Source organism: Tamandua tetradactyla, chromosome 4 (assembly GCF_023851605.1).
Source record: "Tamandua tetradactyla isolate mTamTet1 chromosome 4, mTamTet1.pri, whole genome shotgun sequence".
NCBI classification, from domain to species: Eukaryota; Metazoa; Chordata; class Mammalia; order Pilosa; family Myrmecophagidae; genus Tamandua; species Tamandua tetradactyla.
Window position 1 is genome coordinate 96,197,712 of NC_135330.1, and position 27,869 is coordinate 96,225,580.

Below are 27,869 nucleotides of genomic sequence, written 5' to 3' on the forward strand. Positions count from 1 at the left end.
TCTAAAAAATCTCAGTCATGTCCAAGGTTATGAAATTTTACCCCTATGTCTTCTTGTAAGACTTTTTTTGGTTTTAGCTTTTATGTTTAGATCCTTTATATAATTAGAGCTGTTTTTGTATGTGCTATGATACGGGCATATAGCTTAATTCTTTTTTCAAGTGGATGTGTAGATTTTTAGCATCATTTGTTGAAGAGACTATTCTTTCTCCAATTAGTGTACTTGGCACTGACCACAGATGTATGGATTTATTTCTGAATCTCAATTCTATCCCATCAGTCTATATGACTATCTTTATGCTTGGAAAACCCTTTTTATTATTGCAGCTTTGTAATAAGTGTGAGGTCTCCATATTTTTCCTCTACTGCAAAACTGATTTTGCTATTTGGGACCCCTTGCAATTCACATGAATATGATGCTTGTATTTTCTATTTTTTTTCAAAAAAAAGGCTTATATGACTTCTGTTATAGAAATTCCACTTCTTATTTATGTCCCAAACTATTGAAAGCAGGGCACAGATATCTCTTTACCAATGTTCATAGTGGCATGATTCACAATAGTCAAAAGATGGAAGCAGCCTAAGTATACATCAACAAATAAATGGATAATCAACGTGTGGTATACATACAATGAAATTTTATCCACCCATAAAAGGAATGATATTTTGATACTTGCAAAAACATGGATGAAAATTGAAGCCATTGTTTTGAGTGAAATAAACTGGACACAAAGAGACATATATTGTATGATTTCACTTCTATTAAATATTTAATATAATATCAGCAATCAATCCAGTCACATAGTAGATCACAGGTTACCAGGGGCCAGAATATTAAGGTGAGTGAATTTTATTGTTTAATGGGTTCAGAATTTCTGTGTAAGGTAATGAAAAATAGAGGTCATGGATGTCAGTGATGGTAGTACAATATTGTGAATATAATTAAAGTCACTAAATTGTACACTTGAAAGTGTTGAAATGGCAGCTTTTGAATTGTATATATATTACTACAATAGCAAGTTTAAAAAAGAAAAATAAAGAAAACTAAAAATGCTGAAAACTAACTTTAACTTTCTGACAAATTCATTTAAACAACCTAAGCAAATGGAGCCTAGGATAGGGAATGAGATTTTATAATTCTACATAGCTTAGTGTAATACCTTGATACATTCTAGTGTATTTGGGGCAGATGATAAAAAAGCATTTGCAGAGTCACTTAAGAACTAAAGAAAAATTATTGATCTGTTAAACTTCCCCACCTGGGAAATTCCTGATACTCTCTCAAGTATTAGGGACCACCAAGTTAATAGGCCAAGCCCTCAATCCTAAGCCTTGCTCTTATGAAGCATAATTCTGTAATGGTTAAATTAAGCTTACCTAAAATTATACCTCATTAACATCAGAGAACCTGCTTCTCAGATGTATCCTTTCTTTCTCTAATTCCAAAACTGCAGAGAAACTCATTACCCTACCTGCTTTGTGGGACATGATGTCCAGGGTGTGTTCCCTTGACAATGTGGAACATGAATCCCAGAAATAAGCTTGGCCCTGGCATCATAGAATTGACAATGCCGTCTTGACCAAAAAAGGAAAATAAGTATGACACAATAAATTTTCAGTGGTTAATAGATATCAAATAGGATTGAGCAGCTAGACTTGGGATTATTCTTATGCAATCTTTCACTAGATATTGCACATTGTGATGGTATGCCAAGACCCAACCTTCAGTTTTTCTAAAAACCCTGAAGAATACCTAGGTCTCTATCTGAGATTCTATAAAAGTTTCGCTTCCTAAGTTTATTTTCCAGAAACTTAAACTATCTAGATTATTCCTTTGCCAGATAAGTCATAAAACCCAGAGGTACCAGTCTCTACAAGAACATCACACAGTTACATTCCTTACCCCATAATGTCAAAATCACTTTTAACATGAAGAATTTAGAATTCTCATTTCTCAAATATCCCTGAAGATTGGTAGAAGGATCAGATGAGGATTTTTAATAGAAAAGATAGGATTTAACAAGTGGCTAGTGAATTGTTATATTGATACTTCTTTTTAAATTCCAGTATATTAGAACAGCTAGAGGGAAATTCTGAATGTGTAGAACTGTAACCAATAGGATATTTTGAAATTTTCTCTATCACTACTTGTTAAAATGTCCTTTGAAATTTGTCACTTTTCTGCATACATGTTATATTTCCAATGAAAAATACATCAAAGAATACCTAAGTAAATTGAGAGATGTTTTATGTTTATGAATGGGAGGACTAAATATTAATTAGTTGATAAAACTTCCATGCTGGTTTGCAGATGCTATGTACCCCATAGAAGTCCATTTTCTTTTAATCCATTCATGTGACTGCAGATATGTTATGGGTGGGACCTTTTAGTTCAGTTATTTCAATTGAGATCTGACCCACCCTCATTCAAGGCAGATCTTAATCCTTTCACTGGAGTCCTTTATGGGATGATAAAAGACAGAGAAAGCCAAGAGAGATTAGAGAAAAAAGCCCCAGAGAAGCTAAGAGACCCACAGACAGAACTGTGAAAGCTCAGGGAGGAAACCATTGGAATCATAAGCTGAAAATATTAAAACCCAGAAGCTTCAGACCAGCAGACACTGGCCATCTGCCTTCCCATGTGTCAGTGGTGTCCCAGGTGTCAGCAATCTTTCATCAAAAAAGATATCCTCCTGTTGATGCCTTAATTTGGACATTTTCATGGCATTAAAAATGTAACTTCTAAGCTAATAAATCACCATTGTTAAAAGGCAGTCCATTTCTGGTATATTGTATTCTAGCAGCTTTATCAAACTGAAACCATTCCAAACTGATATTTTAATTCTACACAGTCCTAATCAAAATCTAAGCACTCTGATTTAGGGCTATCAACAAATTGATTCAAACTTTATAGGAAAAAGCATAAGACTCAGAATAGGCAACACAGTACTGCAGAAGAACAAATTTGGAGAAACAATACTATCAATCCTTAAGAATTATTATAAATGATAGGGATCAACAAAGTATGGCATTGGTGAATGAATAAACATATAGATTGAATAAAGCACCATATAAAAGGCCCAAATGAATGTAGTTAACTGATTTTTAACGAAGGAGCAAAGGCATTTAAGTTGGGAAAGGAAACTCTTTTCAAAAAATGGTTCTGGAACAACTGGATGTCTATGTGTAAAAAAAAAAGCATAAAGAAATAAACCTTACTGCTGTCGTGAAAATCATTTCAAAATGGATCATAAACCAAAAAGTAAAATGAAAAAGTATGAAATTTCTAGATAATAATATAGGGTAAAATTATGTAACTTTGTGTTTTACAGTGATTTATTAGCTTGAACTCCAATGCCCTATTCATGAATGGAAATTTGAAGAGTTAAATTTGATTAAAGTTAAGAACTTGTGTTCTATGAAAGATCCTGTTGAATAAAATTATATATACATACATACATACATAAAACATACTAGAACCCAGGAGAAAAGATATGCAAAGCACATGTGTAAAATAGTACTTGTATTGAAAATATGCATACTCTTAAATTTAATAATAAGAAAGCAATCCAATTAAAAATTAGACAAAAGAGATGTAAGGACATTTGCAAAGAAGATCTAGAAATGGCAAACAAGCATGTGAAAAGATGTCTTTCATCATAATTATTAGGAAGCTACAAATTAAAACAATGAGATACCACTACATGCATATTAGAATAACTGAAATCCAATGGAGATGTGGAGCAACAAGAGCTTTATTTTATTGCTGCTTGGAAGTCAAAATTGTAGACAGTTTAACAGGTTCTTAAGAAGTTAAACATAGACCTACTACATTATCCAGCTATTATGCATCTAGATATTCACACAAAGATTTGGAAACCTATGTTCATATAAAACTGCACACTCACATTTATGGCAGGTTTATTCATAATTGTTAAAATTTGGAAGCAACCAAAATGGACTTACTTAGAGAAATGTATAAACTAACTGTGGCACATCCATATAATGAAATAGGAAGAAACAATTAAAAAAATAAGCAATCAAGCCTGGTAAAAGTAACTACAAAGGAACCTTAAGAGCATATTGCTAAATGGAAAAGCAGTGTGAAATGGTTATATTTTGAATTGTTCCTATTAAATGACATTTTGGAAAATATAAAACAGAAAAGGCAATAAAAGTATCAGTGGCTTCAATGGGTTCATGGTGTTTGTGCGGTAGGTATGAATAGGTAGGGCACATGGAATATTTAGCCCAGTGGGATTATTCTGTTTGATTCCACATTAGTGGATATATGACAATACACATTTGTCAACATGCATAGAATTGTACATAGAAAGAGTGAAATTTGATATAAACCAGAGACTTAACTACCATGAATGTACCAATATTGTTTCATCAGTTGCAGTAAATGCACCACACTGATGTAAGATTTCAGTAATAGAGGAAACTCTGTGGGTTTGGAAGGTATATGGAGACAATGTATTTATGGTATATTTTCCATAAATCTGAAGTAAAGTAAACTTTATTTTTAAAAAATATTCAGTTTTTGGAGTGGTAACATTAAATACTGTAGTTACATGACAAAACCTATAGGTGTCACACATAAAAAAAGAACATAAAAAAATTTAAGTCACACAACACAGATTTTAGACTTGGCGGGGAAGAAAATCAAAATGATTATTGTAGCACTATCTCAGACCTTCCAAAAAGATAAGTAGAAACAGGGAAGAAGGATTGTCATGTCAACCTTTTACAGATGAAAATTATGGTGTCTGAGATGAAACTTACCCTAGATGAGATTGATAACAGAATATGCTCATCAGAATAAAAAACATTAAACTTGAAGACATGCCAGTAAAATTATTCATTGTAAAACTCTGAGCAAAAATTATCCAAAATAATGAAAATAGCACAAATTAAGTATGGGAACACCACAGTTGTGTAATATAGAGTATTGAAGTCCCTAAAGGAGGCAGCAATCTGTGGGGGACAGTGAAAAGTATTTTCAAAAAGATAGGCAGAATATATTCCAAACTTAAAGGCAGCTATAAAATTACAGAGCCAAGAAGCCCAACAAGCATAAGACACACATAACAGCAGGTAAGATTAACACTACATTAAAATACATCCTGAGAGAGAAAATCTATACAATTGATCAGAATATAAAAACAGTACTCTTAAATAAACGAAGATAGTGATGATATTAAAATTCTTATGGTTCCCATTGGAAATAATACAAGTGAAAACACTGTGAGGGAATAGCTTTAAAGTACAGACAGGAAATAATGATAAACTTAGACTTTCATATACATGAAAAATACTTTTCCAGATTAAGATGGAAGAATAAAAATTTTCAGTGTTCTGTCTCCCCACAAGTTTGAACAGCCAGCAAGTACTGTGATAAACATTTTCTCTAAGCTCCAAGAAACTGTTAAGAACTGCAGGAGCAGGGCAAGCACCACAGCAAGGAAAATGGTAACTTAAAAATACATAGCATCTCCTGGCACTGAGGCTGGCCCTTTCCCCAGCCCTCCCTAGCTCAGGGTGGAGCCAGCCCTCCCTTGCTCAGGGTGGAGCCAGCCTGTGGTCCCAGTGAAGATCCCAGGTCTTGGTTCCAGAGAGAGCAGAGTGACCCTCCTGCAAATATTGAGAGTTTTTATGTCTGGCCCATTACTCTGCTGGTGATCTGAAGAACCCACGTTCGCAGTACTTGTCCTGTGTGTAGAAGGAAACTCAGAGAGCTGTCCTACAGAATACTGTGAGAGAACAGTCAAGTGAGTCTGTGGAGTGAGGGAGTTCTGACTGAAGGACATATAGTGCCATGTCCCAAAATGTAAGGAACTATATCCCAGAGAGGAGGGGGCACTTTTATCTGTGTTAATGGTGGTATTTTGAAAGCAAAGCACACATGCCCAAAACAAAGAACACAAGTAAAAACACCCAGAATGCTGCTATGCTTTGGACTTGAGCTTTTCCCTAAACCACTTGTATGCATAAGCTATGAAGGAGAGCATTTACACAGGTGTATCAGCAAAGACCGGGAATGGTGTTGTTGGTAGTTCTTGGTGTTCAGGGAAAGGTCTCTCATAAACAGCTGGATATAAGCTTAAAGAACAGATGCCAGAGAGTCTAGCTTCTACTGATAATATGTTAAAGAATCAAAATGATCATATTACAGCAAAAGATATAAAACATACAAAGAAAAAAGAAGCTATGGCCAAATTAAGGGAAACTGTAGGATCAGAAACTATCACTGGTGAGGAGCAGACATGAGACACTCCCGGCAAAAACTTAAAAATGGACCTAAAGCTAATGGAAAATATGGACAAAAAACTAAAGAAAATTAGAGAAACAGAAAGGACGCACCACTGCATGGGGGCAGCTTGTCCCCACAAATGATTCCCAAACGTCAGCGTCTCAGGGCATATGGCTCCCTAGGCTGGTCGAAGTAACATTTAGGGCCAGGCTACAGCCTAGGATCCGGGAACTGGCCCAGTACAAAACCAATCTCTGAAGCGGGTATGTTGCAACAAGCAGGAAACCAGGAAGCCCTTCATACAACAACCCTGACTTTGGATTTGTGCCTCCAGTACTATCAGGAGTCTGGGAGAACTCCCAGATTTGCTGACCTCAGCTCTGGCATGAGCTGGTTAGCCAGTGGTGCTTTGGCAGTGTGAGGACAGGCAGATCATTCGCCGGTATGGTTACCTGATAACGGAGATCGGTACCAGATTCTCTTTAGGGTCGCTTCCAGCACCCTGAACCCCCTGCCAGGCCGACCCCCACCGCTCTACCCACCCCGCACACCCCACGGACACAATGCTGCCTGGGTGCAGCTTCTCCCCACCACTGCTCCCAAACCGTCCGCGTCTCCAGCCGCTTGACCCCCAGGGCTGGGCGTAGCACCGTTCGGGGCCAGGCTCCAGCCTGGGATCTGGGAAGAGGCTCCGCAGGAAACCTGTCCTTGAAGCTGGAACCCTCGCACCTGTCAGGGACACCAGGCAGCCCTTCACACAACAACCCTGACTCTTGCGGGGCGCCTCCGCTCCTCTCAGGAGTCCGGGAGATCTCGCGACTCTGCTGCCCTCAGCGCTGGCAGGAAAGCCCAGCCGGCCCCAGGTGTCGGCTAGCCGGTGGCGCCCAGGGTGTTTGGAGTTAGGCAGGACGTCCGCCGGCATCGTTCCCTGGCAGCGGAGATCGGTGCTTTCGTGCTCGTCATGCCGCTTGGTCTCTGCCTGCCAGAAGCCCCCGCCCGCTGGAGCGGTGTGGCACCAGACCCTCCATCGGCTTTCCTGACCCGCAGTAGGCGCCAGGGCGGCGGTGGCCAGGGGCTGGGCAGTGGGCGGGGCCACCTGCTCAGCAACCCTTCCCGCCGCCCCGCCCCCCGGCTGACTGCCACAGACTTTGTGATGCAGGGGCCGTGGCCCATGCCTTTCGGTTTTCCAGCATTATTTTCTTAATGCCGAAAAACACCAAATAAACGCAAACATTCTTAACTTTGGATGATTCTGCTCTCCTTATTGAATCAGCACTTCACCATATCATCACATAGTTGCATATTCATCCTCGTGATCGTCTCTTGGAACATGTGCATCTCCTCAGAAAGTGAAATCGGAAGAAAAGAGAAACAAATGTATACATATCCCATAGCCCTGAGAAACAAATGTATGCATCCCATATAGCCCTGACCCCACCCTTTCATTGATCACTAGCATTTTCAACCCAATTTATTTTAACATTGGTTCCCCCTACTGTCTCTTTTCGATCCCCATGCTCTAGTCATCTGTTGACAAGGTAGATGAAAGGAGCGTCGGGCACAAGTTTTTCATAGACACAGTCACATTGTGAAAGCTATATCATTACACCATCACCTTCAAGAAACAGGGCTACTGGAACACAGCCCTACATTTTCAGGCACTTCCCTCCAGCCTTCCGATTCCCTCTTGCCACTCATGGTCTTTTGTGGCTCACAGCACCCACCCACCCCCACCCCACCCCGTCTAGGCCAACTCAGGAGGTGAACTCACTGCTCCCCTTGTGCCATGTAGGACCTGTCTCCCTGGAAACGTGGGACAGAACTCACTGGACCAGCCGGTCACCAGCAGAAAGGGAACGCGAGACCCTGCTTGACCCAAAGGGGAAGCAAGAAATGAGACAAGGGAAGGATTCAGTGGCCAGGAGGTTTCAAGCAGTCCCTGATGTTATCCTGCTGGTGACTCACAGGCATTCTGTGGACATCCAATTTTCCTTCATGGTGGAGTGGAATGGCTATAGGGAATTAATGATAAATATGAACTTCTACCATGTGATACGTTACAAAAATGAGGACTGTAATGCTGTTTTGTTCATGTTATACTATTTAAGCTGTAAGATATCAAGTTTAAGAATGAATATTACCCAAGTGCATGCACCCTATTCTTGGGAGATTCAATGTGTTTTCAGTTGTATGCAGGATAGTTAAGTATTTTTAGGTGAGAAAAAATGTGTCTTTTATTGTTTTGTATTTAGAAATGAAGTATAGTTTAAGGTGTTGTATATAGTTGTCAACTTGACAAGGAGTGAACTTTCATGGTCAGGTTCATCTTTCAACTTGACCAGTGGTAGTACCTATTTGTCTGTTCAGAGAAGTGCTGGCCTTTTTGTTGCTATTAGGACATTTCATAGAATTAAATCATGATCATGCCAGCTGCAGCCACTATTGATTTCATCTGTCATCCTCAGAGGGGAGTGTCTTCTGCAATGAGTGATGTTTAATCTAATCAATGGAAGCTTTTAAGGAGGATTCAGAAGGGACAGCTTCTCTTCTCTTCTGGCTTTGGCTGGTGAGCTTCTCTGTGGAGTTCATCCAGACCCTCCACTGGAGTCACCAGCTTCACAGCCTGCCCCACAGATTCTGGACTCTACATTTCCATGGTTATGTGAGACACTTTTATAAATTTTATATTTAAGGATATTTCCTGTTGATTTTGTTTCTCTAGAGAATCCTAACTAATATAATGGTACACAATTAATGGCTCACAATATCATCACAAAATTGTGCATTCATTACCCTGATCATTTTTGTGAACATTTACATCACTCCAGAAAATGACTCAGGAAAAAAAAGCATATATATGATACCCCTTACACCTACCTCTTACTGAACAGCAGCATTTCCATCTACCAATTTATTTTACTCTTATTGTCCCAGTTATTTATTTAATTACTCATTTTTTATCCATATCTTTTTACTCTTTTGTCCATATCTTGGACAAAAGGAGAATTGGCAAATTCACACAATCACATTGCAAAAGTTATATCTTTATACAATCATCTTTAAGAATCAAGGCTGCTGGAATATAGCGTGACAGTTTCAGATATTTCCTTCTAGTCACTCCATTACACCATAAACTAACAAAGGATACTTATATAATGCACCTGAATAACCTCCAGGATAGCTTCGCATTTCTGTTTGAAATCTCTCAGCCATTGAAACCTTATTTGATTTCATTTCTCTCTTCCTCCTTTCGGTCAAGAAGACTTTCCCAATCACTTGATACTGGGTCCCAGCTCATTCTAGGATTTCTGTCACATGTTACCAGGGAGATTTACACCCCTGGGAGTCAGGTACCATGTAGGAGAGAGGGCAGTGAGGTCACCTAATGAGTTGGCTTAGAGAGAGAAGTCACATTTCAGCAACAAAATAGGTTCTTTGGGGGTGACACTTAGGCCTAATGTTAATTAGGCTTACTCTATCCTTACAGGAATAAGTTTCATAGGGTGATACTCAAAATTGAGGACTCAGCCTACTGATTTTGTTGTTCCTACTGCTTGCAAGAATATGAGATGTTCTCCAAAATGGGGAAGTTGAATATTTCTTCCTTTCTTCCCAGTCCCCCTAAGGGTCTTTGCAAGTACTTCTTTATTCACTGCCCAAATTACTCTGGAACATCTCTGGGCATCACAGTAACCCGGACAGACCAGCAAAATCTCATGTCCTTTTCAAGATTCCATGTAATTATGCTGTTCAAATAAACTGACCACAGAAGTTAAATTAAGAATTACACTACCCCAAATAGAAACTTTGCACCAAATAAACATCTCTCCCTTTAGCCACACACAGAAGTTAAAGTTTCAAAATATGGAAGATATCATCCTTTACCCTGTATTCTGATTACCTTAGTCTTATCCAGATCAGCTTCATTCATATCTCTACTCAAAGCCTGATCAATTTTCCAACTTTTTAAGCAATTCCTCCATAAGGCAGTGCTGAATAGTTTCACCTTCTCTAACTCTGAGTCAGGTTTCACATAAATACCCAACATTTCTGGGAAAAATCAAGTTATAAACAAACAGCTCAGTATCTCAGAATTTAGAAATAAAGCAGTTACACCTCTTGAATATATGTGATTCCTGAAAGAATTGACAATCTAAGATCCCTTACAATAGGCCCCAACCTGATAAGCCATGTTGTTGACTTCCTTTCAGTGAGTATTTATATTTTAGTTAGTCCATATGAATGAGGCATGATATTTGACTTTCTGACCCTGACATTTCATTCAACAAACAGTTCTTAAGGTTCAAACAACTAGTTACATTCCTCCAACTTCATTCTTTCTTGAGAACATTCAGTAATCCATTGTATGCATACACCATAGTCCCCCCCTTCCATTCTTCAGTCACTATAACTTTAGGCCACCTTCATCCACTGTGGGTCCAGAACACTGACCATTAACACCAGTGTGCAAATGCTCATTAAGGTCCTCACACTAAGTTCCTCCAGCTATATACTGAGGAAACTTTTTCAGGATCATATGGCAAAACCCCAGCCTCCTGTGTAACCACCACACTGATGTCCAAGGGGCTGCACCTCAGCTCCTTACTGACAGTTAATATGTCCATTTCTTTCTCCATATTTTCTCTAGTACCTGTTCTCTCTGTTCATTTTTAAACATATTTATTCTCAAATCATACAATCCAATGTAAGCACATAGACATGCCTTCACCTCCTATAATCTATATGAAGTCATTTACTTTTATTCCACAAAGAATCTATACCCCTTCCTCATGTACCTCTGTCTGTTGACATTTAGTTTTGGCATAATGCCTTTGTTACATTCAGTGGAAGCATATTACAATGTTACTGTTGACTTTAGACCCTAGCTTTCATTGATTACACATTTTCCTATATACTGTCTACATTCAAAACCCTGAAATATTGACATTAACTTGTTCTCCTTCATGCAAAAACTTTTTTAATTTATTCATTTAATCACCATTATTTTCCACTCTAGACATTCCTTAATTAAATCATCTCATTCTTTATCTGCCATCTTCACTTCTGGTTTCATATATGCCCCCAGCTCTTCTTTCTCTATCATACTCACATTCAGCTTCATTCATTGCACTTCTATTATTGTGCTACAATAAGGTAGTATTGTACTATCCATTTCTGAATTTTTCACAGTCAATCCTAATGTACAATCTATATTCTTTCAGCACCAATTGCCCAATTTCTACCCTATTTCTATCTGCTCATAATCTGAATACTTTAATTACAAGTCATACTAGAAAACCATCAGACAAGCATACTATTCAAACTTTACATTTTTAAGCCAACCAGGTTGACTAAGTCTCACAGTGAAAATCCCAACTTTCACAAGAATCAGTGAAATATGTATATTTAAATTATCCCAAGGACAGAAAAATCTATTGGAAGAATGGAGAGAAGTTTTAGCCTGAGTAGTAGATCCACTTAAAAGAAGATAGATTGAAGGATTTATAGGAAATAAAGAATTCTATAGAATGTGGATTCCTGATTTGGACTCAGCAAAACATTTATGTAAAGCCTTGACAGGATCCAAGCAAGAACCTTTAAAGTGGACTTCTGAATGTAAAAATGCCTTTCAGAAAATAATAGAACTTTTACCAGTCCCAGCCCTTAAGCCTCCCAGGCCCAAGAAGACACTTTGACTTTTCCCTACATGAAAGATAAATAATGGATTATGAGTGCTTACACAAAAATTAGGAAATGCCATATATCCTGTGGTGAAGATTTGTAAAGTGTTAAGCAATACTACCCAAGGATGGCCATTAGACTTAATGGCTGTAGCAGCCATCTGTGACATTTCCAATGAAACTGAAAAATTTACTTTAGGACAATCCACATGATAAATGCACCGCACTATGTTCTGTCATTGTTAGAATAGGAAGGCAGATATTCGCACACCACTGGACAGTTAAGTAAATACCAAGATATTTTATTAGATAATCTTAATATTATTTATAAAAGCTTCTCCCAATTTAAACCTGGCTAATTAACTTTGAAATAGGAAATGGAGCCTGTACATGACTGTACACAAAGGATTGATTTAATCTATTTTTGCCACCAGATTGTTAACCAATCTTTAGAATATCCAAACATTGACATGTACACTGATGGAGGCAGCTTCATGGAGAAAGAACTCCAAAAATCCAGTTATGCAGTCATAACTCTACAAAAGTCCTGGAGAGTGGGGCCCTCTCACCAGGTACATCCACACAATGGGCAGAACTTTTTGCATTCACTAAAGCCCTACGACTGGGAAAGGTGAAGTGAATAAACACATATATAGACTCTGATACTATAAAATCATGACTTTCATAGCTTGGGTTACCCTATTCCATGTTAAACAGATTTAAGTCTCTCTGGTGAGAAGGTGAGTTTTATTACAGGTGTACATGTAGGAACTGGAGGAAATCTTTCTAAGGCAGTTTGAAATGATAAAGGGAACTGGTGCTTTTATAGCCCAAGGAGACAAAGAAATGACAATAGTCCAGAGGAAAACAGAAAATAAGAAAGAAACTAAGTAACAGTCACAGGATTCATTAAAACTGAGTGATAAGGCAATGCAATGGTGGCTTAGTGGCAGAATTCTCACCTGCCATGCCAGAGACCTGGGTTTGATTCCCAGAGCCTGCCCATACCTCCCCCTGCAAAAAAAAAATGTCAGTGATAGTTGTATGCTTCATTCTTGTTTGGTCAGCACATCCTACTATCTTATAGGTCCTCCTCTCTTTGGTGACTCTCAAGGCATATCATATTTTCAAGACATGAAAATGGTGATTTATTAGTACATATGGTATTTCTGGTACTTTTTCCATCCTGCTTTAGGATGCTATCTCATTCCTGCAAGTAAAGTTGAAGCAGACTGCTTAATGTAACTAGGAACAGAAAGTAAATTTTTGAGATTAGATCAATAGCAATCTACTCCAGCAAGAACTTTGAATAAAAGCTACTTGAATGAAGAGACTGTATTACACAAAGGCTATATTAAGCATTTTCCAGCTAAAGGATTATTTTCAGCAACTTCCAACTATCCAATTAGCAACACCAACTATGCTTGCAATAGAGTTCATGCTCATTGATCCATCTGAAAGGAAAGAGAAATCAACATATGGCAAAAAGGAAACTAATCATGCAATGTTATCTTAGGCTTATTAGAAGCAGTAATGCTGCCTAAGGAAGTTGCCATAATACATTGCTACAGTCATCAGAAAGCAGAAATGGACTCTATTAAAAGTAATCAAATAGCAGATCTAGAAACAAGAGCTGCAGTCAAACGAAACTCTCAAATACATACAACTGGCATTTTCTCTGGTACTAGATATGACTATTTTTTTCATCAGTGTTGAGCCCATGATTTGTTGAGAGCAAAAGAGCAGAGCTTTTATGTAAAAGAAACAGATATTTGTTCTCAATCACATTCCATACAGCAGGATGGAGGAAGGATGGACTTATAATGAAGATGAAATAATTCTTATTTCTGAATGTTTCATGGAAAGAGATCTTACTTATTTACATCAAATCACTCATTATGGAAGTGATGCCATATTTCAATGGCTGAAAAAATATACTGTAGGACATAAGATACAGAAGAAATTCAGAAAATATCACAAAACTTTTTTGTGTTAAATACATCTTAAAACCCAGATAGAGGCACTTCACACCCTATAAAAGAGTGTGAGCCAAAGGCACAACACGAGATGAGAACTGGAAAATAGACCTTACTTTCATGCCAAAGGCACATGGAAATGATAAATATCTTCCTGCTTTTGTAGCTATGTTCAGAAGATTGGTAGAAACCTTTTCATGTAGAACAGGGTGAGCCTCAGTAGTAACTAGGGTGCTCCTGAAAGAAATCATCTCACAGTTTGGAAATGAGGTTGGGGGCATTTGTAGCAAAACTTTCAGGTATACTATCAGAAGCATTGAACATACATTGGAAATTACATTTATCTTTGGAGACCATAATCTAGTGGGAAGATGGAGAAGATGAAGCATACCTGAAGAAAGCAGTAGCTAATTCTGCTAATAGACTAATCTCTAGAGGCAAGGCATTCCTGGTGGCAGGTAAGAAAGACATCCAGAATTAGGCTCCTTTTGAGCTGATTTGAATAGTGTATGGGACACCATTCCTAAATGAGAGTAATATGTATACCTGCACAAAGGAAGTCCAAGAATTAGGAAGTAAGAGATATGTTCAGTTGCTAGGGGCCACAGTAGTGGCAAATCACCATTATGCCTCAAGGCAGCTCTCTTTTCCTACAAATCTTGCATTATATCATTTAAGCCCATTGATGCTTTATGAGCTAAAGCTTTATCAAATTTACCAATTCTTTTAAAAGATGGAAAAATCAACATCCAACATACCAGACCAGCATAAATGGGAAGGTTCCTATGAAATTTTAACAACTTATTCCTCTGTTAAAGTCATGAAGATGAAACCATGGTACACATAGCAGGTAAAGATAGCACTCCCTAACTGCTTTTTGTTTTTTTTTTTATCCTGGACTCTTTCATAGAACAAATATTTTTTTATAAAACTTCCAAGAATACTAAATAAGAAGAGGAAACTGACAAACTTCCAGGCTGCAGATATCAATTTGAATTCCTAGAAGATTTAAAATACATATTCAAGAAAACAGATGGACAATGGTAAATATCAGACATTTATTTTATCTGAGTACCACTAAGAATACACAAAACTTTATGTGTGTGCTGCCTAAAGAATGGAATACTTTCACTTCCAGCTAAACAGATCCCTATATAAAATTATTAGACTCTTAATGACATGCATTTTTGGCATATCCATGTTTTTTTACTCTGGTATGGTATAGTCCAAGGAATTGACCTATTATCAAACACTGTTTCTTTTTTACAATTGGCACACTCCTATGGAGCTTCTATATATCAATCACATTTTTGTGTTTGTGGCCATTTACCTATGACTGGTGTTTCTGTGTTACCCTAGTGGATATCATCCCTCCAGGGAGCTGACTAGAAGGAACTAAGGAAATTAATTAAAAAATTCAAGAACAAAAAGAGATATTGATACCATAAACATAACCAATGCAGACACAAATAAATGCCCAATTAATAAAGAGATTCAAAGCATTAAATTTATTTTTCTTGTGGAATAACAGTGGAGAGAGCCACTGAACATACAAAATGTTTAGAAAATGAGGCTGCACATTTAACTTTTAGAGAAAAAGAGGGGCATTTACAACTTTGGGATGTAGTAACACCTGGGTATGGTAGATTAAGCCAGACAGTCCCTCCCTGGAAAAATGGGAACACTCCCAATAACATTATCCATTCCATACAAAGAAAACCCATGATAAATATTAGACATTTATTTTATCTGAGTACCACTAAGAATACACAAAACTTTATGTGTGTGCTGCCTAAAGAATGGAACACTTTCACTTCTAGCTAAACAGATCCTTACATAAAATTATGTAAGACTCTTACTGCCTCCAGCGGAATGTCTCCAAACAATAATATTACAGGAAAGTCACTGCTCTGGGAGAGATTGGATTAATAGACCTGATTGATTGCTGGTAGCTCTGAATGGAACTCAGTGTTTATGCAATATCAATTTATGACCCTGTTTGTCCCCATGTTGCATAGGCAAATGCACTTTCGGATGACCCTGGGCTCAGGAAGTTTTCATAAAACCTTACTATCAGGAACAAACTGAGCTTTATTAAAAACTCAAATGGCACAGTCATTCTCTTTTTGTAGTGATCCCCTAGCCACTACTCTGTTGCCTTCATTAGTCACAGAAGTTATTGTATTTAGTATAAGAAGTCATGTCTCAATCTGAAACATACTTTCTGAGCTGTAGTTCATGGTGTGGTTGTTTAAATTATGTAACCCAATGTCAGATGTTATTAATTCAAATCTGTGCTACAGTGTTTGCATTCATTTGTAAATAGAACTTTTCAAACATATCCAGGTTTGACAAATTGAATTAGGGTGGCTCCATATTACCAGAAGCCTTATAAAGAGAAGGCCACAGGAAGAAACTATAATTTACCATATACCAGAGAATAGTAGACACAAGTATAAAGAGTTCACAATGTGCTGGGAAACAGAGATGCAACCCAAGGAACCCAAAGGATTGCAGCCAACCAGTGCCAGAATGTGACAGAGTTTAGGGAGAAAGAATATTGGATGATGTCTTGATTTTAGATTTCTTGCCTCCAAAATCCTGATACAATAAATTCTTGTTCCTCAAGCCAATCTATGGATGTGTGTAATTTGTGATAGCACCCTGGCCCACAAAGACACACGCATTCTCATCTGTAACAGCTACAGAAAAATGTGTACATGGGTATTTTGCACCTGGGCTTTGTCAGGCAATCTGGGTTTCTGGTTATTTGCCTACTTACTCATCATGGGTTTTCCTATGTGACTAGAGAGTAATGAAAGCCTCCTCTTCAAATGAGACTGTGGATTCCCTGATTCCAAATAACTCCCTCCCAGGCATCAAGTTTTGTTTTCCTGAGAGTAAGTTTGTCCTGTGTGACTGAAAATTTTGGGGGAATCTTTTCCTGGACATTCTGGATTTCCATAACATTGCTTTAAGCTTTCTTGATCCTGCTGCAGTACTGTCTTTCTCTTGTAACAAATCTTTCCTGAGCACACACCTTAGAGTCTGGTGTGTTATTTTATTGTCTAAATTAGCATAATTGGCACAACTCTCAATAAAACATTTACTTCAACTGAAACTTTATTCATAAATACACTTGGAGAAAACATACTAAGAAAAAACACCTCTTATTGGGAAAATTACTCATCCCAATAGTTATGGGGTTATTCATTGTTAAGTAGTTAATATATTTTAAATTAACTAAATTCATGCATTTATATATCTCAATGTCTATGAAATATAGAAAGGTTATCATTTTTGCAAAAATTTTTAAATAAGGGAATACTCATTTACTTTTCAGCTTAACCTTGCTATTTATTTTTTCCTCATTTAAAAAGATGGTATCCTTAATTCTCTATTCTCATGTGCAGTGCAAGGAAACTGATTTATATATATTGTTTTTCCTTTAGCTTGTCAGTATTCCCTTTGTTTTTTTCTTACTTGGACAGGCACCTGGAATCAAACTTGGGTCTCCAGCATGGCCGGCGAGAACTCTGCTTGTTGAGCCACCATGACCTGCCCTAGTATTCCCTTTTTGGCACTGTAGCAGAACACTAACAAATATAATTATAATTAATTAATCATTATTTAGTACTTTCTAACTTTCTAATATACTATAATGTAGCCAGAAGCAAATAATCCTAACTATTGTAACTCAGTGAACTTTAACCCTGATGCCTTGTAACTTTAATGCTTATGCCATGGTTTAAAACTGTATAATCTTTATCCTGTGACTGAACAGTTACAAAACAAATCATGGCTGCCCCACTGTATCACCATATCTTGTCTTGCAACCCTGAAGTTTGGGTGCCTTTGTGTGTAGTCCCTTTGTTACTTAATATGAGTCAACCCAGAACTAACACCCCAATTCCTAATTTAATTCCCAACATGCATAACAGCCTAAAACTTAAAATTCAAGTAGACTAAATATGAAATAAATCTGCACATTTTCAGTGATTTGACTATTTCTAACCTACTTATCTCAAACCACCTTGTTCATTCTAAGCCTGCATGTCTTTGTTTGAATGCTTTAAAACCCTGAAAAATTTATCTAGCTCAGGGATACAGTTTAGAGAACGACCTTCTTATATCCACAAGGCTGGCCTTTGATGAATAAACTCTTTCTGTCTCTCCCCTCACATTCCCATTTGTTCTAGTTTGCTAGCTGCCAGAATGTGATATGCCAGAAATGGAACAGCTTTTAAAAGGAAGAATTTATTTTTGCAAGTTTACAGTTCTAAGTCCATAAAAATGTTCCAATTAAAGCAGGTCTATAAAAATGTCCAAATTAAGGCATCAACAAAAGGTTACCTTCAGTTAAGAAAAGCCAATGAAGTTCAGGGTTTCTTTCTCAACTGGAAAGGCACATGGTGAACACGGAAACATCTGCTAGATTTCTCTCTAAGCTGGCTTCCTGTTTTATGAAGTTCTCCAAGGGACATTTTCCTTCTTTATTTCAAAAGATTTCTGGCTGTCTGGACTTGTGAGGTTCTCATGGCTCTGTCTTGGCTCTGTGGCTCTCTCTCCAAAATGTTTCCTCATTTAAAGGATTCTAGTAAACTAACCAAGAACCACCTGGAATGGGTGGAGTCACAACTCCACTAATCAAAGGTTAATACTCACAATTAGGTGTGTCACATCTCCATGGAGATAATCTAATCAAGTTTCCAACCTGCCCTTCTGAGTAGGGATTACAGGAAACAGCTGCCTCCAGAAGATGGATCAGGATTAAAACTTGGCTTTTCAAGGGAACATAATCCTCTCAAATCAGCAAACCATCTTTCCTCTTATTCAGCTGCTTACAGAGTTAGGACTATGATATTAATTGACTTAGAGAGGATATAAAAATTTCCCTTTTATCCATTTTTGCAGCATTCTGTACTTACTAAAATTTTGCACTGTTGGCAACATGTGTGGAATGTGTTTGAAAACAGAAAATACCAAATCTCTACTTGAAACCTTATAATTACTTTGTTATGTGGACTGCAATTATACACTTCAACTGCCCCTGCTCTAATTTTCATTAATCCTGTTTGTCATGGTTAGGGACACGTGTCAACTTGGCCAAGTTGTGGTACCTGTTTATCTGATTGGGCAAGCTCTGGCTTGTCTGTTGCAATGAGGACATTTCATAGGATTAGGTCATGATCACGTCAGCTGCATCCACAGCTGATTCCATTTGTAATCAGCCAAAGGGGAGTGTCTTCTGCAATTAGTGATGCTAAATCTAATCATTGGAAGCCTTTTAAGGAGGACTCAGAGGAGACAGGTTCCATTCCTGCTTTGGCTGGTGAGCCTCTCCTGCAGCGTTCATCCAGGCCATCCATTGGAGTCGTTGGCTTCGCAGCCTGCCCTGTGGATTTTGGACTCTGCATTCCTGTGGTCATGTGAGACACTTTTATAAATTTTATGTTTGCAAGTGTTCCCTGTTGATTCTGTTTCTCTAGAGAACCCTAACTAATACACTGTTGTATTGCCACTTTTCATTGTTGCTCACATGAGACTTTTATCTTACATTTTTATCTATGAAATATGAGTATCTCTTATCATCATTGGCATCTTAGCAATGTGTCATAGTTTTATTTACAATATTTGATAGGCCTTACAATTGATAGCACCTTTGATTCTGTGAAAAAAGTTTTTTTGATTTATCATACTTCCATTACAGCATTTTAGAGAATCAAATGGAAATTGGTGTCATAGAAATACCTCAGGAATTGTTAACAAAAGAACTAACTCTATTTTTGCTAATCATGTGGGTAACAAAGGACAGCAACACGAGGTCATTGGTCTAGTATTTTAGTGAGGGATTATTTGATTGACAGAATAAAAGCTAATTTGAGAATGAAAGAAATGAACACAAATGATCAAAGTGTCATGTGGAAACCAAGAGAAGAAAGCAGAAATCATTCTAATGAATTACTAAAACCTGAAACTGAAAAATTTTGGGGGTCCAAGGAAGCTCCTTTCTCTTTTTTTCCCTCTTATCACATCACTCTGTCATCCCACATGATTATGCTTCTTAAAATTTCGGTTTGCCTTTCTTTTTCTCCCATCCCTATCCCTGTTTTCATATTCACATGATCAAAGAAGTCTTCCCTTAAACTGTAGGTTAACTCCTGAGGCTGTGGAATGTTTGAGCATATTTAGGCTACTGTGCATGTTGGGCAATTCTGATTTGATGACATTGATTATGATGTATTTTCTTTCATATGAATTCTCTACTGCTCTTCAGAAAGAGACATGATTAATAATTGTGCTTATTTCTATTCAAAATATTGTCCATGCTTATACACTTTAGGACATATAAACATCATAACATTTGTTCATATTATTAAATATCCTTTAGCAATATCAGTTTTAATGGCTACAGTGTTAGAGGGAATGTGTGTGTTGCAATTTGAATCTCACATATTAAACTACCACAGGTAGTATTGTGAGGAGCACATCCAGATTGCCATCTTTGCATATATGAATGATGATTTCCTTTGAGCAAGTTTTCTCAGCACTGGCACTCTTGACATTTTGATCAGGATCAATCTTGTTGTGGGTGTTGTTCTGTGTAATGTAAGATGCTTAGTAGCAACCCTCATCCTCTACACACTAGATGCCAGGAGCAAACCCCACACCCAAGTGTGACAACTAAAAATGAATCCAGGCATCATCAAATATCCCCTGGGTGCCAAAATATCCCTCCATTGAGAATAACCTCCTCAGAATAAAATATTTGACAATTTCTCATGCAAATATTTTATATACAGTTTTCTTTTAAAAAATACATGCCAGTTCTCTTTTCAGTTTGAAGTGACATGAGGATATAAAAATACAATTTAAAAATTCAGGAAAAAATTCTATCATGTCTTTCCAGTGAACGTTTTTAGAGCTATAATATACATGGTGATAGATAGAGTGAAATCCAATTTCATTGTTAGCTACAGGAAGATCCTTCTTTGTAGCTAGAGAGTGATAGTACTCAGAGATATTGAAAGGAAGAAAACACAGCTCTCAAAATTCTCATCTCTTGACAATATAAGATTTTGTGATTTCGATTTCTGTAACCACATTTACAGATTTTGAGGCCCCCAGCATTTTCCTTTTCTCAGCAGTAATTTAGGAGTAACTAATTCTTTGAATTTTGGAATCAGGTAGAACAGAGTTGTGATATTATTTTGTGCCATTCTCTAACTAGCTGTGGGATCTTGGCTACTTCACTCTTCATTTTCTGCACCTGTAAAAGGAGAATAATGCAATTACCAAGTAGAGTTATTGGGATGTTTAAATATAAGGTATGTTAAGGCTTTTAACAGTTCTTGGCACATACTAAACACTCACTAAATGCTAGCTGCTCCTCTTCCCACACATTGAAAGTAGAACATTTGGTATTCTCTACCACCTAATTCCGTACTGCTAGTTCATCTAAGGAGCCATGTCAGCATCAGTGGTAGTTGTCCTCAAACTTTTTCATTGGTTTAATAATTCCAGGTATGATTTTTCCCCCAGAATCACAAGCAGTTCACATTTTGACATATCCTTCTAGTTCCTTTATGTGTATACATACAACAGAACATACATTTTATGTGGTTGAGATCACACAGAATATATCCTGCTTTTTTATGTATACTTACCAATTCAAAGTTTCAAAGATATGAGTATTGTGATAACCGATGATACATGACACCAACTCAATAAGGGAAAAAAGACATTCCTGCCTTTCTTAGAAGCAAAAATTTCATAAAAGACAAAAATGGCAGCAGACCTCTACAGATATTGGCAGAGTTAAAATACTGCATTTCCTTAATGCTAAATATAAAATGAGACATAAAGCAACAGTACAGTAAGAATAATGCATCTAAGAGAATTCATTATCAGATCTATACTAAAAAATCAGCAAGAAGGTATTTTTCCATTAAATTGTATAACAATGTTTTCCTATGGTACAACCACAAACAATACACACACAATGGTTACATCAAAATGGAAATGGGAACACACCTGTGTAAATCCCTCTCCCTGTACTTCCTTCTGACCTTCTGCAGCTAACTTCATAAACAAGTGCTGATGTATACTGCTCATAGATGATTTAACAATTCCATGTGAAAGATGCTTATTTTCTATTAATTTAACAAATTTATTTATAAATGTGTTAATTCATGAGCTGTACTTTTTATCATAAATTGTCAATTCAAGATATCTAAAAAAGTTTAGATGTGTGAAATAATGACCCTTATCTTTAATAAACACAGGTATTTTACCAAAAAATGCACATAGAACTAGGGTTAAAATAAAAAACTGCCTTCTAGATATAAAGATAATAGCAAAGAGTCCTTCCCTTTGCCCTTCCTCGTCTTCCTCTTCTACCAATTCAGTGACTAAGGACAGAAACATGCCTAGCTTCTTCTAGGCGGATTAGAAAAGGTCACTTTCAGAAGGGAGGCCTTTCTTTAAATTAATACAAAGACATTTGTATTAATATTAATATTTATATTAATTATATATTAATACAAATATATAATTATTTGCATTAATACAAATATATTAATATTTGTATTAATACAAAGACATTTATAGAGCAATTATTTTATGACCTCTATTTATAACACATTTTAAACATTAGGTCTTGTCCCTTAAAGCATAGTAATAACTAAAATGTCTATATAGAACAATGGTCAGACAATCTGAACTTGTCTAACACTCACAGGAGAAGAGCTCTGCACTCTCCACTTCCTTCCCTGCACCCACCACCACCTGTTAGCACACTGCTCTGAGACATCTAGTTTAACAATGCCATTTCCGAAATACAGCCATTCCTATGGATTCGCTGAAAAAAAATCTAAAGTGTTATTTTACACTACTTTTTGTCAGGTCTCAGAAAAGAAACTTGACATACAAAATGAATTCTGTGGCCTAGGGGCCCCTTTAGTTTCTCTCCATCAGCAGGTCTTCTGACAGGACCTGATGTGCTGACAAGATACAGGAGTATGAATGTGCCAATGCCCCAACCAACAGAGGCCAAACCAGATAACCAAGAGAATGAAGTCATGATCTGCATTGGCCTGATATAGCCCAGCGATGCCTGCAGCCACATGTCTACACCCACCCCTCTGGGCACATTTTTTCCTTTAAAACTGCAAGCTATCAGAAGAGAGTCTTGGTCTATTCCAATAAAACACACAATATTTTATATGCATTTTAACAAAAAGATATTAACAAAAGTTGTTCTTTGACTATGCCTATTTTTAACAAATGTCAAGCACTTCATAACACTATGAAGAGAAGAGAATTCAAAAAAGTACTTAGCATTGTCAAATATATAGAAAGTATTAAGGAATAAAATGCACACAAAAAACTATGGTTATAATATGAAAATATCTTCTAAATATGACCAGTCTGACCTTCAGCTTCTGCTCCATGTCCTCTAGCTCACAGAAACAAATGTGGGGATGTGTGTCCTCTCCATGTCACTTCCAGAGGCAGTGTAAATTCTATTTCAAAGTCATTTACAGAAAACTTTAATATCTCGGCTTTGAGGCAAGAGGACACCCTGACTACTCTCAGCCCGTGGACGGCGCCGGGCACAGGGTGCAGCCATGTCCGCCGGTTTCTCCTTCAGCACCGGGACGCTGGGCTCCACCACTGTAGCCACCGGCGGGAGCGGCACGACTGGTGGCTTCTCCTTCGGAACCGGGACGTCTAGGTAATCGTGTCTCCCCGCCTTCCCGGCGCGGGTCCTCGACTGTGGGACTCCCTGTGGGCCTCTCTTCTTGGTTTCCATCCCTGTGGGGCTGGAGATTTGTACCGGCCGAGCCAAGGACCTCGTAGGCCGCCACCTGGCCGGGGCGCTGCTGGCGACCTAGTGGGGAGGAGGACAGGCGGCCTCTGTGAGGTCTCCAGAATCCACGAAGGGGCCAGGCATTGTTCCCACAGAGTGGGGTCTGCGGGTAAGAGGGCCTGAGGGTTCCCACTGCAGAGCCTTAGGGAAGCGTCCGTCTTAAGCATGGAATGAAAATGGAACGAATGAATGAAATAATAGCTTATCATGGAGTTTTAGAAAGAGGCACTTAATGAATGGAAATGTGTAAGGATGGTTAGGTTTTCTCTGATAATTCAGTTTCCGCTGCAGTGGGAATTTAGACATATCGTGGTGTCTTTTAGCGAGCTTTCAAGTCTTTGTGGCACATGGGACCCTTTCCGCCTTTAAAAAGTGTTTTTAATAGCATTTACTGGTAGTGATTTTGTACAGTTTGTACAGGTTATAGTGTCGTAGATGATGTTATTACTCGCATTGTGAAATTTTAATGGCAAAATGTAGGTAGTGTAGTCAGCCTCTTTGTACAACCTGCTAGTTTAAGTGGTGGCAAAATATAGCTAGCAGAGGTCCAGAAAGGGACCGTTAGGATGGTGAAAGATCAATTTTTAAAAATTTTTTGTTAAATTAGATTAATTGTAGGTTTACAGAAAAATCATGCAGGAAGTACAGTTCCCATATGCCATCCTCCCACTAGTTTTCCCCATTATGTTTTGTTACAATTGATGAACCAATATTATTACAATTAAATCATTACTTGTAATTATATAGTTTTTAAATTCAGTTTTATTGTGACATATTCACATGCCATATAACCATCCAAAATATACAGTGGTTCACAGAATTATCATATAGTTGTGCATTCATCATCACAATAGATTTTTGAATATTTTCATTACTCCATGAACAATAAAAATAAGAATAAAAATAAAAGTAAAAAAGAACACCCAAAGCATCCCATAACCCCTCTTCCCTCCCTATTATTTATTTATTTTTTGTCTTTATTTTCTTACCCATCTGTCCATACACTGGATGAGGGGAGTGTCAATCACAAGTTCATAATCACAATGTTGCACTGTAAAAGCTGTATAGTTATACAATTATCCTCAAGAATCAAGGCTACTGGATTACAGTTCAAAGGATTCAGGCATTTCCCTCTAGGTACCCCAATGCAACAAAAACTGAAATGGGATATCTATAGTCCAGAATGATCTCAACTCTTTGAAACCTCTCAGCCACTGAAACTTTATTTTGTTTCATTTCTCTTCTTGCTTTTGGTCAAGATGTGTGTCATGGTTAGGGACAGGTGTCAACTTGGCCAAGTTGTGGTACCTGTTCATCTGATTGGGTAAGCGCTGGCCTGTCTGTTGCAATGAGGACATTTCATAGGATTAGGTCATGATCACGTCAGCTGCATCCACAGCTGATTCCATTTGTAATCAGTCAAAGGGGAGTGTCTTCTGCAATTAGTGATGCTAAATCCAATCATGGGAAGCCTTTTAAGGAGGACTCAGAGGAGACAGGTTCCATTCCTGCTTTGGCTGGTGAGCCTCTCCTGTGGAGTTCATCCAGGCCATCCATTGGAGTCGTTGGCTTCGCAGCCTGCCCTGTGGATTTTGGACTCTGCATTCCTACGGTCACGTGAGACACTTTCATAAATTTTATATTTGCAAGTGTTCCCTGTTGATTCTGTTTCTCTAGAGAACCCTAACTAATACAATGTGAAAGATCATTTTAATGATGAGAGATTTAATCTTTAGAGTTCAGCATTTTGAAGATAAAGGCTGAGAAGTTCATAAAATCAAGTATACAGAGGATGAGTTACAAGATACCCCCTGAAGTTTGAAAGAATAGGGCTGTAAATTAAAAAGGCAAAAATATCCTCAGGGTTGCCTTTGTTAAATAGTAGGGTTTGCAGACTATACTGTCAAGTCAAAAATCTGTGAGTTTTCCTTGATGACTTCTTTTTTACTGTACCCACTTAATCAACAAGACTTGGTAATTTTATTTCTGTAATTTCCATTTGTGTTCATTTCCAGTGCTCTGCACCAGGCTATGGCCATTCATAAAACAAATATTTATTGAATTAACTTATGTGCTAGGCTGTGTTTTAGGTGTTAAGATACAACTGCCCTTAGAATGAAATAAAAAATATCCTTACCGTGGTCTACAAGGCCAAATAATCTGGAACCTCTCAGACTCATCTTGAGCCTATCTTTTCATTTTGTTTTGCTCCCCTGCAATGATCCAGATCCACCTTAAAAAAAATAACACTTATGTTACCACCCACATAGCAGTACACAAATAAATAACTGAAATAAAGTTTTGAAGAAAGATACTTAACCTCCTTTCATGTGATGTTTTCTATTATGTTCCATTTCATAAAACGATCAAAATGCTTGCTGTAACCTACTAAATTGATTTTATGCTTCTCTAATGGGTCCCAGTCTCAGTTTGAAAAACTCTGCTCTGATGACATCAGCCTTTTCTTATTTCCTCAGATAGGTTTGCCCAAGCCCTTTCTCTCTTTGAAAAGTCCATTCTCTCTATGTGGAATATTCCCTACTACTCCATGTACTTTACTAAGGCCTACTTACCTTTTTTTTTTAATGTGCCTCCCTACATATTTGTATATCTACATCTATTTATAACATGCACAGAGGCAGATATGCGATATGTTTATCTGGGAATTTTTGTTCATCACAGGTTTATTTTTTTTGCCTACCTACTTACCTTTTGAGACTCAAATGGTCACTTCCTGAGAGAAGCCTTTTCTGACCTATCTGCCTAGGGTACCCTGTACTTAGAGCACCTTTCCTGTAATCAATTGTATACCAGTTTGTATAATTACTTGTTATTTGTTTATTATCTGATCCCAACTCTAGAATGTAAGCCCCATGGATGTAGAGAACTTATCTTTTTCACATTGTTTTTCCAGTGGATAAAGTGCTTGGTGCTCAGTTCATATCTGTTGAATGAATGAATGTCTATTTCTCACACTGACTGGAAACTCCCTGTGGGCAGTGACTAAGTCATTCCCAGTCCCTGTGACTGTACTAGCATAAAAAAGGAGCCTGATAAATACTTGCTAAATAACTGAATAAATGAATTGGTTAATACACTAGAAAGATTTAAACCGGCTTTAGAAAGGTTTGGGTAAATGAATGAAAGTGATGCCTGGCATCTGCCCGTTAGAGTACTGGCTTCAGGACCTGATGGCTCCTGGTACTGCCTGGTGACTTTGTCTTTTCACCATTTAAACCTCCAGCAAAGGAGTACAATAATGTACTTTCCTCAGAAGGTTGTTGATTGAGATAAAGCTGGAAGTGTATTGAGCATCTTGGTAAATGCTCAATAAGTATTAGTTATTATGTTAGCTCCTAACTCCACAGTCACTGCAAGCAGGGGAAGTTAAAGTAACATTTCTGTTCCTATGGAGTGAACTTTGCTTTTTCACAGTGCATCCTGGCACATAATACTGGATTGAGACAATAATTGCTGGGGGTATTGTTCATCTTTTGCTTCGCTGCTGGAGTATAAAAAGAAAATTTTTGCTTTGATGTGTCTTTCATAGTGTTTTCAGTTTAAGTCATGAATGCTTCAGTGTCTTCAGTTTTCTTAAGTTTTCAAGAAATTTAAAAAATTTAATTCATTGTCTAAAAATACATACCTTTCCTTGTTCATCTTTTGTATACTTATGGAATAACAGTAGGGCACAGCTTTAAAAAAAATGGTATCACTGATGTGTTTGGAGGAAGGGGAGCATGATAACCATCTTTAAAATTTTATGTCTTTAAAATATACAAAGAATGTTTCTTAAAATACCTCTAATTGTTCAATAGATTAGAAATTTTAAGTTCTGTGCTTTAATTGTCAATGAGATCTTGCACCTCTGCTCTATTCAACCCCCCCTCCCATTCCACTCCTACCTGAGGGCATTTAGGTCTGTGCTTTTAAGAATCGTTTTTCAATGTTAATGACTCATCTCAAGTTCACTCCATAAGCTCCTCTCTACACTGGCCTCATGGTGATTTTTTAGGTGATTACCTCAAATTTCAGCCCTATCTGTTTTCCCTCACTTGGTACTTAATTATAATCTGCTTTTTAGTG

At 37.5% G+C, this 27,869-nt stretch overlaps 1 protein-coding gene across 4 annotated transcripts in view; it reads left to right on the top strand.

Moving 5' to 3' along the window:
* Positions 1-27,869, top strand: part of LOC143681195 (nucleoporin p58/p45-like) — a 91,532-nt gene that overhangs the window by 42,183 nt on the left and 21,480 nt on the right. For 2 of the 4 annotated variants that reach the window (XM_077158009.1, XM_077158008.1), the window contains exon 1: positions 23,387-23,648. The exons of 1 other annotated variant lie outside the window; for it this stretch is intronic. In XM_077158009.1, coding sequence (XP_077014124.1) covers positions 23,542-23,648 — 107 coding nt within the window. In that variant the 5' untranslated portion in view covers positions 23,387-23,541. Of the gene's footprint in view, positions 1-23,386; positions 23,649-23,694; positions 24,030-27,869 lie in introns of those variants that run through there. One more of the 4 variants, XM_077158011.1, reaches the window with a different exon arrangement.